Here is a 19,261-nt window from a genome sequence, read left to right on the forward strand (position 1 = left end):
TAGGAGGCATCCTCTGTGTCCTAGTTCTGCTTCTCCTGATCTGAATTTTTAACTTAAAATGCTCTTGGAATCTGAAATATTTCAGCTACTAAAAATGGACCCTTTATTTTTTGGAATGATTTTATGCTTACATTACAGGAGAAATTAGGATATTAAAATTCTGTAGGCAGTGCATTTTATATTTAGTTTGTATATGCAAAGGTTTTGGGTGTGTAGAATTGTTAATTTTAATAAAAATGAAACTGTAACAGTTACAGTATAAGTTAGGTGATGTTTTAAACAAATGCCTCATGTAGAAGTATCTTGGAGAAAAAGTTCTAAATTAAAGAACAATCCTTGACAGACTGTAGTACTCACTCAGGGTTTGGAGAGGTTTCACTAGTTTCTTTTTCAGACCTGACAAAGAAGAGACAAATGTTTTAGCAGAATAGAAGTTAAAAAGAAAATATCTTAGGGAAAAAGAAAGCTCTAAGTTAAAGAACAGCTCTTGACAGACTGTACTACTCACTCAGTGCCTGGAGAAGTTTCATTGATGGGAGTCTCTGTTTCATTCCTGACAAAGAACAGAAAGATCTTTTAGCAGAACAGAAATCTTATGTGGCTAAGATTGTCCCCCATCCAGGATGGAAAGGGTGTTGGCTCGTTTGTTTTCAAACTTCTTAAAACGGAAGGAAGTTTTAGACTGGTTTTTCTCAGCCCGAGGAACTTTGAGATGTTAATATTAAGCATTGCTAGGGAATTCTGGGAGTTGACATCCACATCAGAGGTGGTATTCAGCAGGTTCTGACCAGTTCTGGAGAACTGGTAGCAGAAATTTTGAGTCGTTCAGAGAACCGGCAAATACCATCTCTGACTGGAGATTTTACAGTATCCTTCCCCTGCCACGCCCCCCAAGCCACACCCACGGAACTGGTAGTAAAAAAAATTGAGTCCCACCACTGATCCACGTGTCTCAAAGGCTTCTGTGATTGAGAAACTCTGCTGTAGATAAATCTATTGGAGAATTTTATTCTTCTTGACAAATTAAACAAAATATCATTTTATCCATTTTGCTTGCCTATAGATTAGGACTAGGAATTTTGAGAGCCCTCTCTTAGTATAGCAATTACAAAGCACAACCATTTAATATAAATATGATTTATAAATTCAATAAGACTTATATACAGCTTCATGGTGTTTTACAGTTTTCTCTAAGCAGTTTATAGAGTCAGTATATTGCTCCCAACAACCTGAGCCCTCATTTTACTGATATCGGTAGGACGGAAGACAAAGTCAATCTTGAGCCAGTCAGGCTCGAACTCCTGGCAGTGAGCAGCGAGTTAGCCTGAAATACCGCATTCTAACCACTACGCCACCACGGCTCTTTCATAAATTCAATGAATTAGAATCTATAGGTAGATGTCTCTTCAAGTAAATAAATAATATCACACACACATAATGCTACAGGTACTCACAGTTTCTTTGAACTGGCCTTTTTAACAGGCTCTGGAGCAGGAGCTTCAGCGGGAGCTGGAGCCAGAGTTGGAGCTTCAGTTGGTAGTGGTGCTGGTGGTGGCATTAGGTCTCTAGAAGACAAAATGGGAACAGAGATTAATCCATGGGTTTATACTAATATTTATTAATAATGGGTTGATAAAAATCAAAGTTGTGCTCTTTTGTTTCCTTGTGTCAACCCAGCATTTCACATTTTCTTTGAAGGGAGAAACGATCGTGTAATTGCTCATGAGCATCCAAAGATCGCTTTGCTGCAAAAGCCAGGGGTCTCCTGCATGTTAGGGAATGCATGTGTGCACCCAGGGACTCACCTTCATTGCGTCTCAAGTCCAGTTTTTCCAACATGCCTAAGCAGACTTTTCTCCCTCCCCCACCCCAAGCCTTTGATTCTTATATACATTTGTTTATTTTATGTACTCTCATTCTGCTTTACCTCATTCTGCTTAATTCGTAGTTGAGAGTGGGAATGAAAGGATAACTGGGTTAAACGGTTGGACCAGCTGTGGGGAGACCCAAATTCAAATCTCCACAAATGTCATGGAGTCCTCTGAGTGATTTGGCGCCAATCACTTCCTGGGACAAACCTACTTCACAGGACTGTTGCTGCTGGGATAAAATGAGGGGGGACTCTCCTATATGCCATCTTGAGAGGTAAAACGGATATATCCAACAAATAAAAACATAAGCAAATATTTCCCTAGCATTGGTAAAGAAGCGGATTAGCTGAAAAATGTTCCTGTCTCTTCTATATTGCAAGAGACTGTTAACAATCCTCCAGGAGAGGATGCAATAAAATAACAAGCCCATTTTAGCCAATATGAAAAAGTTATTTGTCACTGAACAGAATAGGGTTTTTTTTGGTTTTGGTTTTGTTGCTGATCCAAACATAAAGGCCTTCTATTGTAGTTCCTTTAGGACTGATGCTGAGCCTGAAAGCTTTTACTAGTTAAAGCAGGGGGTGGGCAAACTTTTTGGCTCGGGGCGCATTCACTTTTAAAATTTGACAGACGGGCCGGGTCAGCACAAGATTTTTGTCGCCCCCTTCCCTCCTTCTTCCTCCTCTTCCCCTCCCCTCGGAGGCCCCTGAGTCAGGAGTTGCTACTGCCCGGCACGGCTCACGCGGCTCCAGTCCCACGTGCCTCGGGAAGGGAAAGGCAAAGGAAGAGCCGCGGCGGTGCTTTGCAACGGCAGCAACGGCACCCGGAGGTTCAGGCTCAGCGGCTCCTGGTTTTGCCTTTCCCTTCCCAAGGCAACGTGGGACTCGAGGTCGCGCGGAGCTGCGCCGGTGTAGCAACTCCTGACAGCCCCAGCTGGACACCTGAGCAGAGCCGGGCAGAACTGCCTGTTGCTGCTGCGGGCGCTGCTGCACAGGCGTCTGGCTGCCCAAGTAAAGAACCGCACCAGCTCAGGGCAACTGTGAGGAGCAAGAGGGGAGAGGCAGAAGGAGGCAGAGAAGGAGGAGAGCACCTGGCCAGTTGGGGAGGCTTCTTGTGCTGCCAGTTGGGGAGGCTTCTTCTCCGGCTCCACTCTGCTTCTCCAACATCCAGCGCTGCCCTGTTCTGTGCGCTGGCTGCTCGGACTTGCTGGGCCTGACACAGAACAGGGGCGGCGCCGGATGTTGGAGAAGCAGAGCGGAGCCGGAGATCATTAGCCGCCTCTTTCGCAGCACAAGAAGAACAGGGTGGTGCCGGACCATTGGAGAAGCGGAGCAAAGCCGGAGATTAGTAGCTGCCTCTTTCGGCGCAGAAAGCTTCCCCCAACCAGCCGGCTGGTCTCCTCCTTCTCTGCCTGTTTGTTCTGTATGGCCAAGGAGGAGGAGACCAGCTGAAAGCATGTGCTGCCAGGCGGGGGCCACGCAGCGCAGGGCAACACGCCACCGCCCAGCCCTGGCGAGGGAAGCAGTGGGCGTTCCCGGGCGGTGGCCTTGGCCCCGCTACCAGGGAAGCGGCTGCCCAGCTCCGTGTTGTGTGTGCAATTTTTGGCGCGGGGGTCTCTTTGGCCGGCCCCAATTTTTTTTTCAGAGAGAATATTTTTTTCAGAGGCGGGCCGTATTAAAATGACCAACGGGCCGGATGTGTCCCGTGGGCCGTAGTTTGCCCACCCCTGAGTTAAAGGCACATCTGTTCACCCAGCTGCTTGTTTAATTGGTTCTGCACCCTTGCTGCTCTTGATTAACAGGTTTTGGGGGATTTAAATAAATATTTGGGGTGGATTTATTGATTTAACAACCTCTGTTTGTCTTCATATTGGCCTGGACTTGTCCCTGCAGTTTTCTTAGTAGTTTGCCATTCCCTCCTTCCCAGAGTGACTGATAAAAGGTCACTCAGCTGGCATAATGTCCAAAGTGAGATGAGAAATCACCATCTCTTGGTTTCTCTTCTGGTGCCTAAACCACGGCACCAAACTGGATCTCTATCAATTGTGGCTGTTTTTAGTTTTACACTTGCTAAAATATGAGGACAATATAGTTACGTTTGAAAATAAAATACTTTATTGCCTGGGGTAAGCCCTTATATATATAGTATAAAATACCTAATATATTCAAAATTATGAAATTCAATGAAGTATTGTAGGAATTTAGCACCTACCCCTCTCCTAGAAAAATGAAATATCCTAGGAAATATTAAAAATGCAGAATATTTCCACTAAAAAAATAGAAACTCAAAGAGGCAGAAACTCAGCCCCTCCCCATCTTTGCTAATGGACCATTACTCTGGCCTGGGCCAGCTTATTTTACATAACAAATGTCTACTCCAGGTAGAGCTATAATAGGAATTGCCCAAAGCCCTTTCATTACATCATCATCCAGCAAGGCTCACCCAATCCTGGGACTCAGGACAGCCTACAGAGTTGTCCCTGCATGGCCCCATGGGAGTTTGACAACCAATCAGAATACAAGCTCAAATTCAAATCCGAACAGAGGGTATGAAACCCAGGGACTCTCAGCATATCTTTCTTTCTTTTCCTTCACCCAAATCTTAAAGCATCTTTTTCACTTTGGAGCTCCAAGCCATGTGGTCTTGTCCACCATTAACCATTTTTCCAAACAGCCTCCATGTTTCCAGTGTCTTTTTCCCCACTTGGAACTGAACCCAGAAGGATAATTCTTCCAACAGTACCATAATTTATTCTTACAATATCTTTAACTCTGCTCGGTTACTCAATTAGGTTGGAAACAACACTCTAAGAACTTCTAATAACTTCATCTCAACAAAAATGCAGAAGGCTTGCTGTCGTACTTGAAAGATTAAACAGGGACGGCTTCCGGTTTGACTGTCTTCACGGACAGACCGAAATCGCGATCATGCACATTTTCAATCCATGCTCGCCGCTGGAGCGCCCTGAGCCAGCTGGTTTCAGGGCTAAGCCACCCCGTAGAGGTGGTGAAGAGGGGGGAGACTGCCAGCAGGGTTGAGGAGAGCCGCATCTCTCCTCCTCAGCTGGCCATTACTCCCTTTCCCGAAGGCGGTTGCAGCGGTGGTCAGAAATGGCCACCACAAAGAAGAACTCGACTGGAAAAGAATGTGCAGGAGGAAGATAAGAAGTGAAAGTTTTGGCTGACCGGGTTGAATTGGAAAAGCAACAACTAAGGTACCCTGGAATTTAAACTAAAAAGTAACATTGTTCCCAAAGAAGATTCTGAAGCAGCGAAGGAGAGAGAAAAGGGAAAGGATTTGGCTTTTTTTCTTCTCTCCCTTTCCCTATACTGACAACTAAGAGATCTGAATAAGAAATTTGAAAAAAAAAATCCACTTTGACATCAATAGGCATTTAAGCTGAAAATAAAATGCCAAAGGGATAATAAAGATTTCTGGATACTTAAAACCTTTTAAAAGTAGGAAAGGAGAAAAAGAGAATAAAAGGGCAGGATCTGGAAAAAAGGGAGGAGACAAAAGGATTTTACAGTAAAACTACAAGAAGACTTCTAAAAGATACATTTTAACTGAATCTTGGCTACAAAATAGTAGAACCCCAGGAAGAGAAAGTGGAAAAAAGAAGCATGAAGAAACAGTTTGGGAGTATTTGGATTACTTGGTGATCTCTGGATTATTGCATTTGAATGACTAAAATCAATTGGGTGGCTGTTTAAAAGTGTTTTAAAATGGTACTACTTTTAGATGAATTGAACTTAAAAAGTACAAAGAAGATGCACAAGAAGGGAGAGGTTCTTTTGGCTTCATATTTCAATTCTTAGAAATGGAGATCTCGAACTATGAGAGACAACAAGAAATGCCTGCAGAACAAGAAGACTGGGACAAAGAAGAAGCCATCTTTAATAAACAAGTAATTTTATGTGGGGGGGAAGAAAAGGGGGGAAAGAGAATGAAAAGTTTAAGAGTTGAAAAAACCACCAAGAAAAGGAATAATAACTTGAAAAATAAGTATAATATTAGAAAGCAACAGAAGAGAGGAATACAGAAGAGAGAATTAGAACTAGAGAGACAACAGGGTAAAAAGGGGAGGGAGAAGAAGAGAGGGAAGAAGGAAAGGAAAAGAAGTTATGAAGGACAGAAACAAGATATGGCGAAACAGGGCCTATTTAGAGATAATGGGTGAAAATGTAATTGAAAAAGGGATTCTGCAAAGATACGTAAGATAGTATTGTTATATTAGAAATAGAAATAATTTTAGAAAATATGAAACAATGTATGATTAAAATGATGGATAAAATAGTTATTGTAATCTAGTGAAATGATAGTTAATAAATAAATGAAATAAAATGAATGAGACAACTGAATTAGGAAAGGATGGGAACATTTTAATTATTTAATGTTTTATAAAATATAAGGGAAGAGAAATAGGGGGGAAAACAAATTAATTACGGAAACCTCATAAGTGTTCCCAAGGATGGATGATATTTAATTGAAAAGTAATGTTAAAGAAGTTAAGACTTTAATGAATATTAATGATAGAATTGAATTGGAATGGAATGAGTGTTTTAATTACATATATTTATAATCACTTTTTAAGAATATACTGTGTATTTTAAGAATGTACCAAGCAGAATTTGATTGGAAGTTATGTATTATATTGAATGTTATAACCTCAAGGTATATATTGAAGTTTAAATAAGAGTTGAATGGATAAAATTAAAAGATATAAAGGTGTCATACTCCAATTAGTAACAACAGGAGAAATTTTGTTTAATGAGAAAAGAAAATATGAAATTGAAACAGGACAGACAAAAGTATAAATATAATGATTTGAATTGATATGAGATAATTAAAATAAAATTGAGAAAATTAAGAAAGGAGAAAAACTATGTAGAAAATATAAAACAGTAATAAGATATGGAATAGAACATAAAAAGTGAGCATGAAATTGAGTTTGTGTCCGTATGAAGAAGTGTAACCTGGGACCATGCTATTTTCAAAAAAAGATGTTTTATTTGTATTTTTTTTGTGAAAACCCAAATAAAATTTTCAAAAAAGAAAAGAAAAGAAAGATTAAACAGGAAAACAATATTAGTAACCCTTTTGTAGCACATGTAAACACTTACATATTTTCCACAGGTAGAAACTCAGCGATTTGTGGAGGTCTGATAAATAAAGAAAAACAGAAATTAGAGTTTGTTGTACTAAGGTGGGATTTTTTTTGCAACTTTAATGATTTGTTCTTCATGTACAACTCTTGTACTTGAAGGTTTTAAACAAACTTATTTTCTAAACAATATTACATACATTTCCTCTGCCCATTTTCAGAGAAAACAGCCATAGCCAAAAAAAGCAATTAGTATCCCCAGCAAAGTACAGAAACAGTATATGAATAGAACATCCAAATTTTGCACTCTGCAAGGGCAACCTCTACAGTTTCACATATTGTTCATTTTTGCAGAGTTGTTGTTAAGGAAGAAGAATGCAAGCAATTCTGTAAAATGCCACACTTTTACCTCCATTCAATTTATTTATTTAGAATATTTGCCTGGCTGCCCATAATTCTGGGTGACTCATAGTAAAATAAGACAGTACAATAAGACCATAAAATGAAAACAAAAACCAGTCTTCTTACTCATCCCCTTGGGATGTACTACCATCAGTTTCAGATATTCTTTTTTCCATCCTTGAACCTGGGTAAAAGCACAGGTACTGACAGCCTTCCAAAAGACTAAAAGAGTGAGGGCTTGCTGAATCATTTCAGAGAGATTATTCCAACAAGCTTCCACTAGAGGGCAAGACTTCAGGGAAGGGACCTGGAACATACCTATCCTATTTGATTATTAGGATGGGCAGAAAGAAAGGACCCCGCAAAGATCCTGGTTCCTGCCATGTAAGGATTTAAAAGTGGCAGCCAGCACCTTGAATTATATCCAGAAGGAAGCTGGAAGACAACACAGCTCATACAACAGAGGTGTATCAGAGGAAAACAGAGGAACAACAAAAAGTGCACGTGCCACTGCCTTTTGGACCAGTTGTAACATCTGAGTTGCCCTCAAGGGCACTTGAAGTGATCTTCAAGGACAACTCCATGCAAAGTGCATTCCGGTAATATACATTTGGATAAATCCAAATATGCCCAAAGAATTTTATAATGAAAAAAATTAAAATGTCCTCTATCTCACAAAATGGACTATTCCCTCTGTAATTTTACTTTGGCCATGTCACGCAGGGAAATTTACTGGAGACAGCAAATATATATTGGAAGTGTTAGTGGTAAAAGGATGCCAGGCCATCAAAGAACATGGTGGCTGGACAGCATCAAATCTGACATTAGCCAGAGTAGAAAAGATCGAAAGATGTGGAAAAGCCTGGCCCATAGAATTAACAAGAGCTGGACATGACAACGCATCATGATCATCATATTTTTTCAGGTGTCTTTTAAAAAAATATGTGCCAAGGAAAAAAAGAAAGGGAAGGGAAGAAATGGAAAGGAAAAATAAAGAGAAGAGAAAAGAGAAGAAACAATACCTTACGCTAGCCCAAGTGTATATGTTTTCCTCTTCTGAAACCTCTTCTGAAGACTCATCATGTAATTTGTCAATCATGTCTTTTTTCTTTACTTCATCTATAGGTTGATACATATCTTTAAACCAAAGAGGCTTTTCAAATTCTGATGCTGGTGTCTGAGGAAAGGATATTAAAAATGGTCATAGGATTTCAGCCTGAGATTTCAATTTTCATATTGCATTATCATTTTCTTTGTATCTCAAATTCAAATTCCAGTTACTGGAATGGAAGATCTAGCTGAAGGAATACACGTCTAGCAAATTAGAGCAATTGATAACTCCTAATTAGGTGTCCAATTACACAAACACCAGTTTTATCTTTATGTTAGATAATCCTGGAACATATTTTGTATTTCTGCCAGTAACCTTAGTAGTTAGTAGCTGTAGTTAAAAATATTCCCCAAGTCCTAGCATTCCCAAACTTTGCGAGTGGTTTTGGGCTTAATATATGTTATTTAATTTGTTTTAATTATGAGCTATGAAATAGATGTATGCCTTAATGTTGTTTGGGAATGAGGCTTTTATCAATTCACTTGATTGATACAACTCTGGTTTAAGTGAGTTGTGTGCATCAGTTTTATTCCTATGGGATCTTTTCAAAAGACCAGCTTTCCTTCATGCATGCAATTTCTTAAGTTAATGGGTTTGAAAGAGCTGGAAAAGTATACAGAACCTCCACAAACCATGTTTGTTAATCTTAGTATATTTATTAAGTCACAATTGGTGGTAGCAAAACTTTTCTTCTGGAAAAATCCCACAGGAATAATAGAAAAATACACAAAATACACAACACTGTACAACATGGTTTGTTCACTTGACACTTCACACATTAAGTTACAAACAAGTCATATTTTCCTTTCAAGTTTTGTGAATCCAGCTATTGTGATAAATTCCAGAAATAATGTTCTGTTCATCCACTGTTTGGCACAATGTGGGAACTGCAGTATGTCATAAAATGTCCAGGGGTGGGATTCTACCAGTTCGCACCTATTCGATAGAACCAGTTGTTAACATTCTAAGCAGTTCGAAGAACCAGTTGTTAGAAGACATTACTGGCATAATCCTGTAAGGAAGGCAGGAAGGAAACATTCTGGTGTTGCTTACAGAAACTGCCTCTCCATTAACCCTTATTACATTCTTGGCAGGACTAGACTTCCTGTCTCAGGAACGTCTCTGGAGTTTCTTTTCCTCCTTTGCTGGTACTTTGCTTGTGTGGAGTGACCATTCAAAGTTACAATGGCACTGAAAAAAGTGACTTATGACCATTTTTCACACTTATGACTGTTGCAGCATCCCCACAGTCATGAGAGGCCAGGCGAGGAGATGCATACCTCAATGTGAGTGATATTGAGTTGGCCACGCCCAGCCAATAACATGACCACCAAGCCATGTTCACCCAGTCACATGATCACCAAGCCATGTCCACTACCTAAGCCACACCCACAGAACCGGTTGTTAAAATTTTTGAATCCCACCCCTGAAAATGTCTAACAAAATGATTCAAAATATTTTTTTTTCTAAATACTACAGCATATATTTGGATATTTGAAATTATCAGTCATCCAGGTGTAGGACAGGCTGGGTTCAGGACCACTGGCTGTTACAATGGCCTTCTTCTCATTCTACACAGAGAAGCTACAGTGGTTCTGAATTACTTCCCCAAACCCCCAAAACTTTAACCTTAGACTTCCTTTCCTAAGAGGTCTGTAGGGGGCGTGCATAAGCGCACCAAAGTGCCTACCATCCCTGTCCTATTGTTTCTTATTTGTACTCATTTCTTGTATTCATAACCATGTTTATCCTTATAACTATTATCTTGTAAGCAATTGACAAATCAAATAAATAAATTAATAAAAATAAAGACTTCTACATGAGCAGAAAATAAGGGTGCCTCCTGTTCCTGAAGGCAACTGATTGTCTTACAGTATCCAGAAGAAATGGTAAGAAGTGGGGGAAACTGGAATATTCAGGAGGAACAGCTGGGAAGCTGCCATCTCTAGCCACACTACTGTCGACATGGAGTGATGCTTCAGATGACTTTAAAACAGGTAATTTTAAACAGGAACAGTTATATTTACAGAGAGCACAACAGATGGCTCTAGACATCAGTTTTCCAGTAAGAGCTAACCTATGTTAAACACTTGCAACCCAATCCTAATCCTACGTACTCAAAAGTAAGCTTCATTGAGTTTAATATGCTCCCAAGTGATTCTAAATGACTCCAGGGAGCTTGCAAAAAATTTAAAAACTCAGCATCCTGGCACATTTATTTAATTATTATTATTAAGGCTCAGTAATTCAGGCCTTCCTAAGCCACATCTGTAATACTTTTGGAAATGTGGGGCCATGCTTTTCAGATCCAATAAGAGAACTAAGTAGCAGATCACCAGTGGTTGCTTCTGCATTTACAGACCTGTTTTTCAAGTGTACCTCTCTCCATCCTATCCAGAAGTGTCCTTAAACAAACAATTAAAAAGAAAAATAGTGAGATCTTAGCCTAGATAAAACCCTTTGGCAATGTGCAAACAAAATAGGCATACATTTCTTTGGAGGATACACAAACTCTTATCATATAAATGAAAGATGTATTTATTTCCATTTCTCAAAACGGACACAAAAGGCCTTTTCAGTCACCAGACTCTTCTGTGCGGGTACAAGTAGTGTGCAGGCAGTAGAAGGCTTAATTGCCTCTTATGCTGAAACACACACCTGCAATTGTCTCCAAAGATTAAGGCTGCACCTTGCAGGCAACCCTGTATCCCTTTGGGCCTTCACTTATTTTTGGCTTTGTTAGCATACATGCCCACCTGCCAATCTCAAATGTAGTGTTCATTCAGCACTGAAAATTGTTTAAAGTGGCCAAGATGAGAGGGAAACACCACCAGCTGAGGAATGTAACAGGAAGTCAATGCGAAACATACAAATTCAGCCAGGAAAAAGCAGATTATTCAGCAACGTTCTTGGTGTTTTCAACTTTTACTTGCAGCATCCTGTGCTTTTTAAACTTGCTTTTTAAAAATGAAACTCACAGGTGCATTTCCCAACAATCTTGAGATTGGTCCTCATAAAGAGGATTTTCAGAGCAGAGTGTTGCAAATAATTAAGCATCTCCAGGCAAGAGTTACCGTTTTTCCAGAGGGGTCCCTTCCATTCCTTTGGCAGTTTGATGAGAATAGATCTGTTTAATCCAAAAAGAGAGGCGTGATTGTGAGGCATAAATGTAAAGATTTAACATGGCGAGGAAAAAGAATCAATGACTGTCTAGGCTTTTTCTCTTTTTCTCAATAAGAAACTCTTCCTTTTCTCCATCTTCTGTGTGTAAAAAGATCTGTGGTCTCCAACATGGTTTGATAAGCCTTGTCAGAAGGTCTTATGGACCAAATCAAGCCTATGAGCCAGATGTTCCCTATTGGACTTGGGAGTAGAATGACTCCAAATCTATACACCCATTTAGTTATCTCTATTTGACCCCCTCACCTTTTACAAAAACAGTCCTACCCTTTCTTGTGATTTTGGTATATCATTGTCGCATCTGCTCTGGCTCTTTAAGGTTGAATATATTATATTAAATCCTGCTGCACTAATGTGGTCTCCCTTAAATACTAAGGAAATGTTATCTCTTCACGAAAGCAATATATTGAGAGTTGGAAAAGTTTACTTTTTCATTACTGAGCTTTGAGGTACAGTGGGTTAATAAATGAATATAAGGTTCTCTAGTAAAATATTTTAGCTTACCTTAATTATAAAGGGTACTGCAATAATAATCATTATAAATATAGTCACTGAAAGAGCCAATAGGATGTAAATAAATTTGCCATTCCTGCCAATTCTTTGTAGCATTCTCTGCTTTCCTATCTGTAAGGTTAAACAAAGAGAACCAAAATGGAAGATAGGTTTTCATGTATTGCAACTTTTCTTCATCCTGACTAGTGATATAGAAGGCAACTTGTACTCATCAGTATATATTGGACTGTTCTCTAACAGCTTAGATCTCAGATAATGTTAAGCTAGAATTTGCTTACTGTGCATGTCTTAGCCCATATCACACCTATAAAAATTTAGCAACACCTATAATCTAAACCCATTTCTTGAAGTTAGTTTACTAATCCATAATATGTTTTAAGCATGTTTTATTACCTCGAATTTAGAATCCTGGTTTATTATTGATTTATACTTTGCCATACCAGAGGCCCTTACCAATTTATGGTAAACTCAAGGCAAGACAAGGGCAAGTTTCAGACCTTTTGTTCCCCTCCAAGCAATCTTGTAATTTTCCTTGGCCACTTTTCCCTACCTATTTTGTTTTCTGAATACCAGACAGATGGAAGAGTCTGAAATCTGAATGCCAAAGCATCTATTATCCCCACAAAACCTGACATTAGATTATATCGGCAGAATCTTATAAATGCAAGCCCATAATAAACCCACTTTGAAATTATTAAAGAAAGCAAATAATATGTTTTATAAAAAAATAAGTTTACAAAACATTAACAAAATTTTCATCAACCACTGACCAAACATACTCCTATAAATATAGATGGGAAAAGTATTATTGCTGTTAGGACATGGGAGAAACCACATGTGTCTAGGTAAAAAATGTTTTTAAAAAGTAGCCAGGAATTAGGTAAACAAGCGATGATTATTTCTTTATGTGCAATGCTGTGTGTGGATTATTACAAAAAATCTCAATTAAAGTAGATTTTATTTATTATTTTTTGAAAATAGATATGTACTGCATATTATTTTCAAAGTTTCATTTTCACCTATTGTTTAGGAAACTTTTGCCAAATTTACTATTAACAAAATCTTTATAGATATTTATTACAGTATCCATTCTGTCCCTTTAAAACAGCTTGTCAACATTAAAAAGCAGGGACTTCCGGTTTGTTCCTTGTCGGTGTCAGTGCGGAATCCACCATCGTGTGCAGTTTCACCCGAACTCATTTGCTGGAGCCACCCTGGTGAGGTGGTGAAGAAGGAGGAAATCGCCTGGAGGGTCGAGGGAAGCTGCGACTCTCCTCTCTGACAGGAAAATCCCTCCCAAAGGCAAGCTGCAGTGGTGGTCCTAAAATGGCCACCACGAAGACGAAGAATACTCCGGGAAACTAAGTTTTGTGTTGCAGAGAGAAGTAGTGAGCAGAGTGTGAACCAGACAAAGGACATCGCTTTTGAGGTACCCGGTATCAAATTAAAGGGCTATTTTGGAGGAAAGTGTGTGGAAGCGGCGACCAGAGAAAGTGAGAAAGAAATTGGTTTTTAAATTTGGATTTGATTATTTTATTGGACTAATCTGGAGGAGAATTTAAAGGAAAATACGTTAACACACAAAGGTTTAACAATTAAACTGGACATATACTGAACTGTGGGCACTTAAAGGGCATAACTAAATGCTGGAATTGAGTGTGTTGAAAAGAATAGCTAATGACTGAAATTAGTGAACTTAATAAAAATATTATATTCAACAAAAAAAGCTAAAAAGAAAAAGACTCAAGAGTGCCACCTGGATGGTACAGGAAAACTTTAGTATGTTTTAAAATAAGTGTCTGGTCTTTTTGAGAGTTTGGATCTTGGAACTTGAAAGAAAATAAAAGGTACTTTATTATTGTCATAGAACCACCCAGTAATTTGGGAAACAGTTGGGAGGCCAATTAGAAGATTTGGAATAAAGATTCAAGCGTATGAATTGTTGAAAATAAACTCAAAAGATATTGGTTGAAATAATATACTGGACTCTGGGATTAAATATATCTAAGAGGATTTCAGCTATTAAGGAAGAGGAAAGAAAAAGAAAAAAGGAGAAGATATAATAGAAGAGCTACTTGTTGATACAAGACTGGACTCACAAGACATAAGATCGGCTATGCAAGATATAAGGGTCATGATAAAAATCAAACTTGAAATGTGTAATTATGTACTACAGAAATTAGAAATGGTGACCAATACACAAGAACACAATGAACCCAGAGGTGGAGGAGTTCTATAAAGAAGAAGCCAATTTAGAAGAATAAAACGAACAACAATTATTTAAGCGGGTGGTGGTGGTGGGGGGGGGAATTAGAATTAAAAAATTTGGTCTGATGGGATGATAAAAGGGAGAATGGTTCGGAAAATTGTTAAAGACAGAAAGAAAAAGGAGAAAAAGGAAGTGCAAAAGAAAAATCAAAAGAGGGAGAGAGAAAAGTTTAATAACTGAATGAGAAAAAGGAGGGAATAAGAATGGGGGAAAGGAAATTAAGAGAAAGGACCAGAAAATAAAGAAGAACAGGAAACAAACAAGGATGAAAAGAAGGTACATTGTTCAAAGAGTAAGAGATAATGGGTGAAAAAAAAAGGGATAAGGAAGGGGATTTTGCAAGGCAATATGTTGGGATGTATAAGAATATATTGAAAATAGTATTTTGTAATGTATAGATTACTAGAGAAAATATAATGCGGAATCTGAGAAAAATATATATATTTGTGTTTTATACTAGATAGGAAGATTGATATTAAGAATGAAGGTGGTTAGCTCGAATTACTAACTAGAGGGGACAAATTTATTTACAGATAAGGATTGATAAAATGATGTGACAGAAAAAAATATGAGAAATGACAATAGAAAGGAGATGAGAATTTTATATAACATTGTAAAATAAGATATGAGAATATACTAAGAAAAATGGAAGGAGATATATCAGGATTTGGAAATGAATAAATGAACATAGAATTGAGAAGAGAATTTTAGATAATATTGTAAAATAAGATATGAGAACATGAATTGGGATTGGATAAGTTTAATATTTAATAATGACAAGGATGATGCATTTATGAAATTAAACAAATAAAATGAATAGGTAGCTATGGTCATGTTTGTATTGAGATGTGAAACCTGGAACCGTACTGCTTCCCAAATGAGATTTTTTTATTTAAAAAAACAAAATGGAAACAGGGAGAAAATTGAATAATGAAATTACTAGGTATGTTTAATTGATATGGTTGTAGGCATTTGGAGAGAGTACGGTTGAAAATAAATATTGCAGAATGTATGAATTAATATGAATATATGCAATGAGAGATGTATGATATATATTGATGCCACACTGTTAAAGTATTGTTGTTATATGTAGATCGAAATAATTTTTTTTTTGAAAAAAAAACATTCAAAAGCAGGAATTAAGTTGATAAATCCCTCCAGAGACAATGGTCCATCATCATCTTGTGCAGGAAACGTTGGACTCTACCATTGTTTTGTAAATCCTTTTCCTTTAAAAACCAGTTATCATCTTTACACAAGAGATATTGCAGACTCTTGCAGTTCTTCCAATCCATAAAATGCTCCATTCCTCATGGGGGATAAAGTATATTTGGGTCCACTTACCCTTTAAAAGCAACAACTGTTCTACCAATCCAGTTTTCTTAAAACCATATCATTTCATCTGAAATCTGTTTTAATTCTGTTTTTCTTTGTTTTCAGGTTTCAATTACTTTACCCTTGTGCTATAAGCCACTTTCCCCAGACTCTGATTGGCATCTGTAAGAACTTTACATAAATACACATGTCGCTTTTGCTTGAGTAGTACGGACATGGGAATCATACAGGGAAATGGTGTTCGCACATTACGTACTATAAGCAATCTAAAAGGGCTTTTACTCTAGATCAGGCTTGTCCAACCCGTGGCCTGCGGGCTGCATGCGGCCCAGGTCGCCTCATAATGCGCCCAACACCCACCCCAACCTTCATGAAAGATCCAGCGAGGAGGAGGAGGAGGCAGGTGCGAGGCGGGCGAGGCGAGCAACAGAAAGGCAGGCAGCCGCAGCCCAAAAGTCCCGCCCTGCCACCTCCTGCTGTTGCCACCGCCGCCGCCACCGCTGCTGCTTCTGCCCCCGCCTCTGCTTCTGCCCCCGCCCCCGCTGCCGCCGCTGCTGCTTCTGCCCCTCCCCGCCGCCGCTGCTGCTTCTGCCCCGCCACCGCCGCCGCCGCTGCTGCTTCTGCCCCCGCCACCGCCGCCGCTGCTGCTTCTGCCACCGCTGTCCGCCACTGCTGCATTTGCAGGAGGAGAGGTAGGTGTGAGGCGTGCGAGCTTTCTTCCCCCTCCCCCCACCCCGCAAAATTTGGCCGGAAAATTAATAAAAATAAATAATTTGCAGGAGGAGAGGTAGGCGTGAGGCGAGCGAGCTTTCTTCCCCCTCCCCCCATAAATTTGGCGGAGGTTATAAAATAAAAATAAATAATTTTTAATAAATAATTAATAATAAATAATAATTTTATTTTATTTTATTTTATTTTATTTTATTTTATTTTATTTTATTTTATTTTATTTTATTTTAATTTAATTTAATTTAATTTAATTTAATTTAATTTAATTTAATTTAATTTAATTTAATTTAATTTAATTTAATTAATTATTTAATTTAATTATGTGCGGCTCAAACCAAATTTTCATCTTCTAATGTGGCCCAGGGAAGGTGAAAGGTTGGACACCCCTGCTCTAGATCAGTAACTGCTTTTACAGAAATGAATGTGCAAATAATTTACACCAATTTGGTCTCCTGGGAAAAAAAGAGGTACTTCTAGGTAACCAAGTCTTGGTAGGACTCCTAAGAGTACACTTGTTAGGACTACTTATCTAGGTTGCTTTTACCTTATGAGGGGGCTTCTCCATTTTTCTGAAGCTTACTGAAGGAATATTGTTTTCATTTCTAGCAGGCAAAGTCTTCCGAGCAGATAACCTCTCCATGTCTGCTGATGTAGTGAATTTTATCAGGAAACGACCCATTTTATGGATGAGTTCAGGACAAGACTTCTTGGTAATGGGCTTTTTGCAGTCTATTTTGAGGACACGCATAAACTTGGCAATTATATCCCTGAGAATCTTGTTTGGAAAGATACCTGCCAGTGTTTTTTTCCACTCAGGTTCAAAGGCATAATTCTGAAGAACAAAATTATTACTGGTTGTCAAAAAATCAAATGAAGGGGGAGCAGAGGTGTAGTAGTGTCCATGAGGCTTCCAATATGGCTCATCAGGCAACAGTTTTTTTAAAATTGCAGACTCCTCAGTAGTAATTTTAGAGTGGCTTCCTTTAATTATTAAGTGTCTGAGAAGCTTTTCCTTTCTTGATTCCTGAGACTTAAGTTGCTTCGCCAAACGTTTCTCTGCAATTTGTTCATTCTGAGTATTTGTCTCTTTTGCCTGTTTGCTGATTCCAGTGTTCTTTACATGGCTGGGGCTTGCTGATGTCTTGCCAGATTTAAGAACAAAGACCACTTTACCAGTCTGTTCCTCACCACCATCATGCACTACAAAAGAAAAAGTCAAAGGAGGCACCTGAGTTGGAAGATGTAAAATGGAACGCTTCTGTAAGGAGTGAACTGATACTTGAGCAAGACTCTTAAGGGAAGAAACCCGCTGAGCATCTAGTAGTGCTACAGGCTTCCCTGTTTTTTCCTTTTCATTTCTCCCAACCTCAAGATCTTCCTGTATTTTTTTTTGGTACCATTTTAACCTTTTAACAGGGTTTTTAGTCTTCAGTTTTATAACACTTAAAGTTTCTGAAATCTCTGTAGCTACTTCCTTCTGGATCATCAATTCCTGAGTTTTCTCTTTCTTTCTTCTGATTTTTTCCTTGAGCACGTTTGGGCATCTCTTAACATTCAGAGTTTCTGAAATATTTGTAGCCATTTCCTTTTGAATCCCCAACTCATGATCATTCCCTTTGTTTTCTCTTATTTTTTTTTTGAGATTCTCCTTCGGCCACCTTATAACCTTAAGAGTTTCTGAAATATCTGTAGCCATTTCCTTTTGAGTCTTCAACTCATGAGTTTTCCCTTTGTTTTCTCTTATTATTTCTTTGAATGTCACATTCGGCCATCTTTTAATTTTCAGAGATTCTGACATTATTGTAGGAATACCGAACACGTGGGTTTTCTCTCTATTTCCTCTGATTTTTCCTGTGAGACTCACCTTCAACCACTGCTTCTCCTTCAGTTCTTCTGAATTTTCTGTAAGCGCTTCGTTTTGAATCTCCAACTCATGAGTTTTCTCTGTGTTTTCTCTTATTTTTTCTTTGAGAGTCACCTTCGGCCACCTCTTAACCATCTGAGCTTCTGAAATGCCTGTAGGTGTTTCCTTTTGAACCTTCAACTCATGAGTTTTCCCTTTGCTTTTTCTTATTTGAAGCCAATGATCTCTCTGTACCATATTCTGATGGTTCTTTAACCCTTGTAAATAGCTTTTAGGCCTCAGGCTTATGTCACTAGAAACTTCCAAAATTTCTGTAGTTAAATCCTTTTGGACTTCCAATGTTTGTGTACCTTCATTTTTGGTTATTTTTGCTTTGGGTGCCACTTGCAGGACATTGGATGATTTGTATAGTTTTTTCAGCAGATTTTCATGAGATCCCATTTCATCCAAATATTCATGAGGATTTGATTGAGTTAATCTACTCCATAATTTCAAAATTGATAATTTAAGAAATTCAATGGAATTACCAATTGTCTCTGGAATATACACATTGTTATAATTGGGAGAATTGGTATTCCTTCTACAATTAATGTTGGAGGCTGGGCATAGAAATATGAATCCGTCCAACCTTTCAAAATACACGAATAGAATTCCAAGCAGGAAAATTTGGGTCACAGAGGGGGCAACACGTCTCATGATGCCCATATCCTCTTGCTCATTTTACCCAAGTGAAGGATGCCTTGGAATATTGCAGCCAACAATTGAAGTGATTCTATGCAGCTACCAAGCAACCACATGATATTCCATACGAAGGCTGCAGGAGAATGCCACTGCTGTGATATCATTTTACCATGATTCCTGACATCATAGAATTCCCAGAACC

At 38.6% G+C, this 19,261-nt stretch overlaps 1 protein-coding gene across 1 annotated transcript; it reads right to left on the reverse strand.

The window, feature by feature from the left end:
- Positions 1–353: 353 nt before the first annotated feature.
- Positions 354–18,096, reverse strand: LOC148128961 (uncharacterized). The gene is made up of 9 exons (XM_087947336.1): positions 17,059–18,096; positions 12,173–12,292; positions 11,563–11,615; positions 10,847–10,893; positions 8,400–8,547; positions 6,995–7,033; positions 1,455–1,565; positions 509–553; positions 354–396 (listed from the first exon to the last, which is right to left on the reverse strand). The coding sequence occupies exons 1-9, from the start codon at positions 18,094–18,096 to the stop codon at positions 354–356; spliced, it is 1,644 nt and encodes a 547-aa protein (XP_087803462.1).
- Between the last annotated feature and the right edge of the window lie 1,165 nt (positions 18,097–19,261).

This window comes from Notechis scutatus, chromosome Z, assembly GCF_049901735.1.
Source record: "Notechis scutatus isolate UNSWTSFEM ecotype Mainland chromosome Z, rNotScu1.2, whole genome shotgun sequence".
Classification (NCBI taxonomy): Eukaryota; Metazoa; Chordata; class Lepidosauria; order Squamata; family Elapidae; genus Notechis; species Notechis scutatus.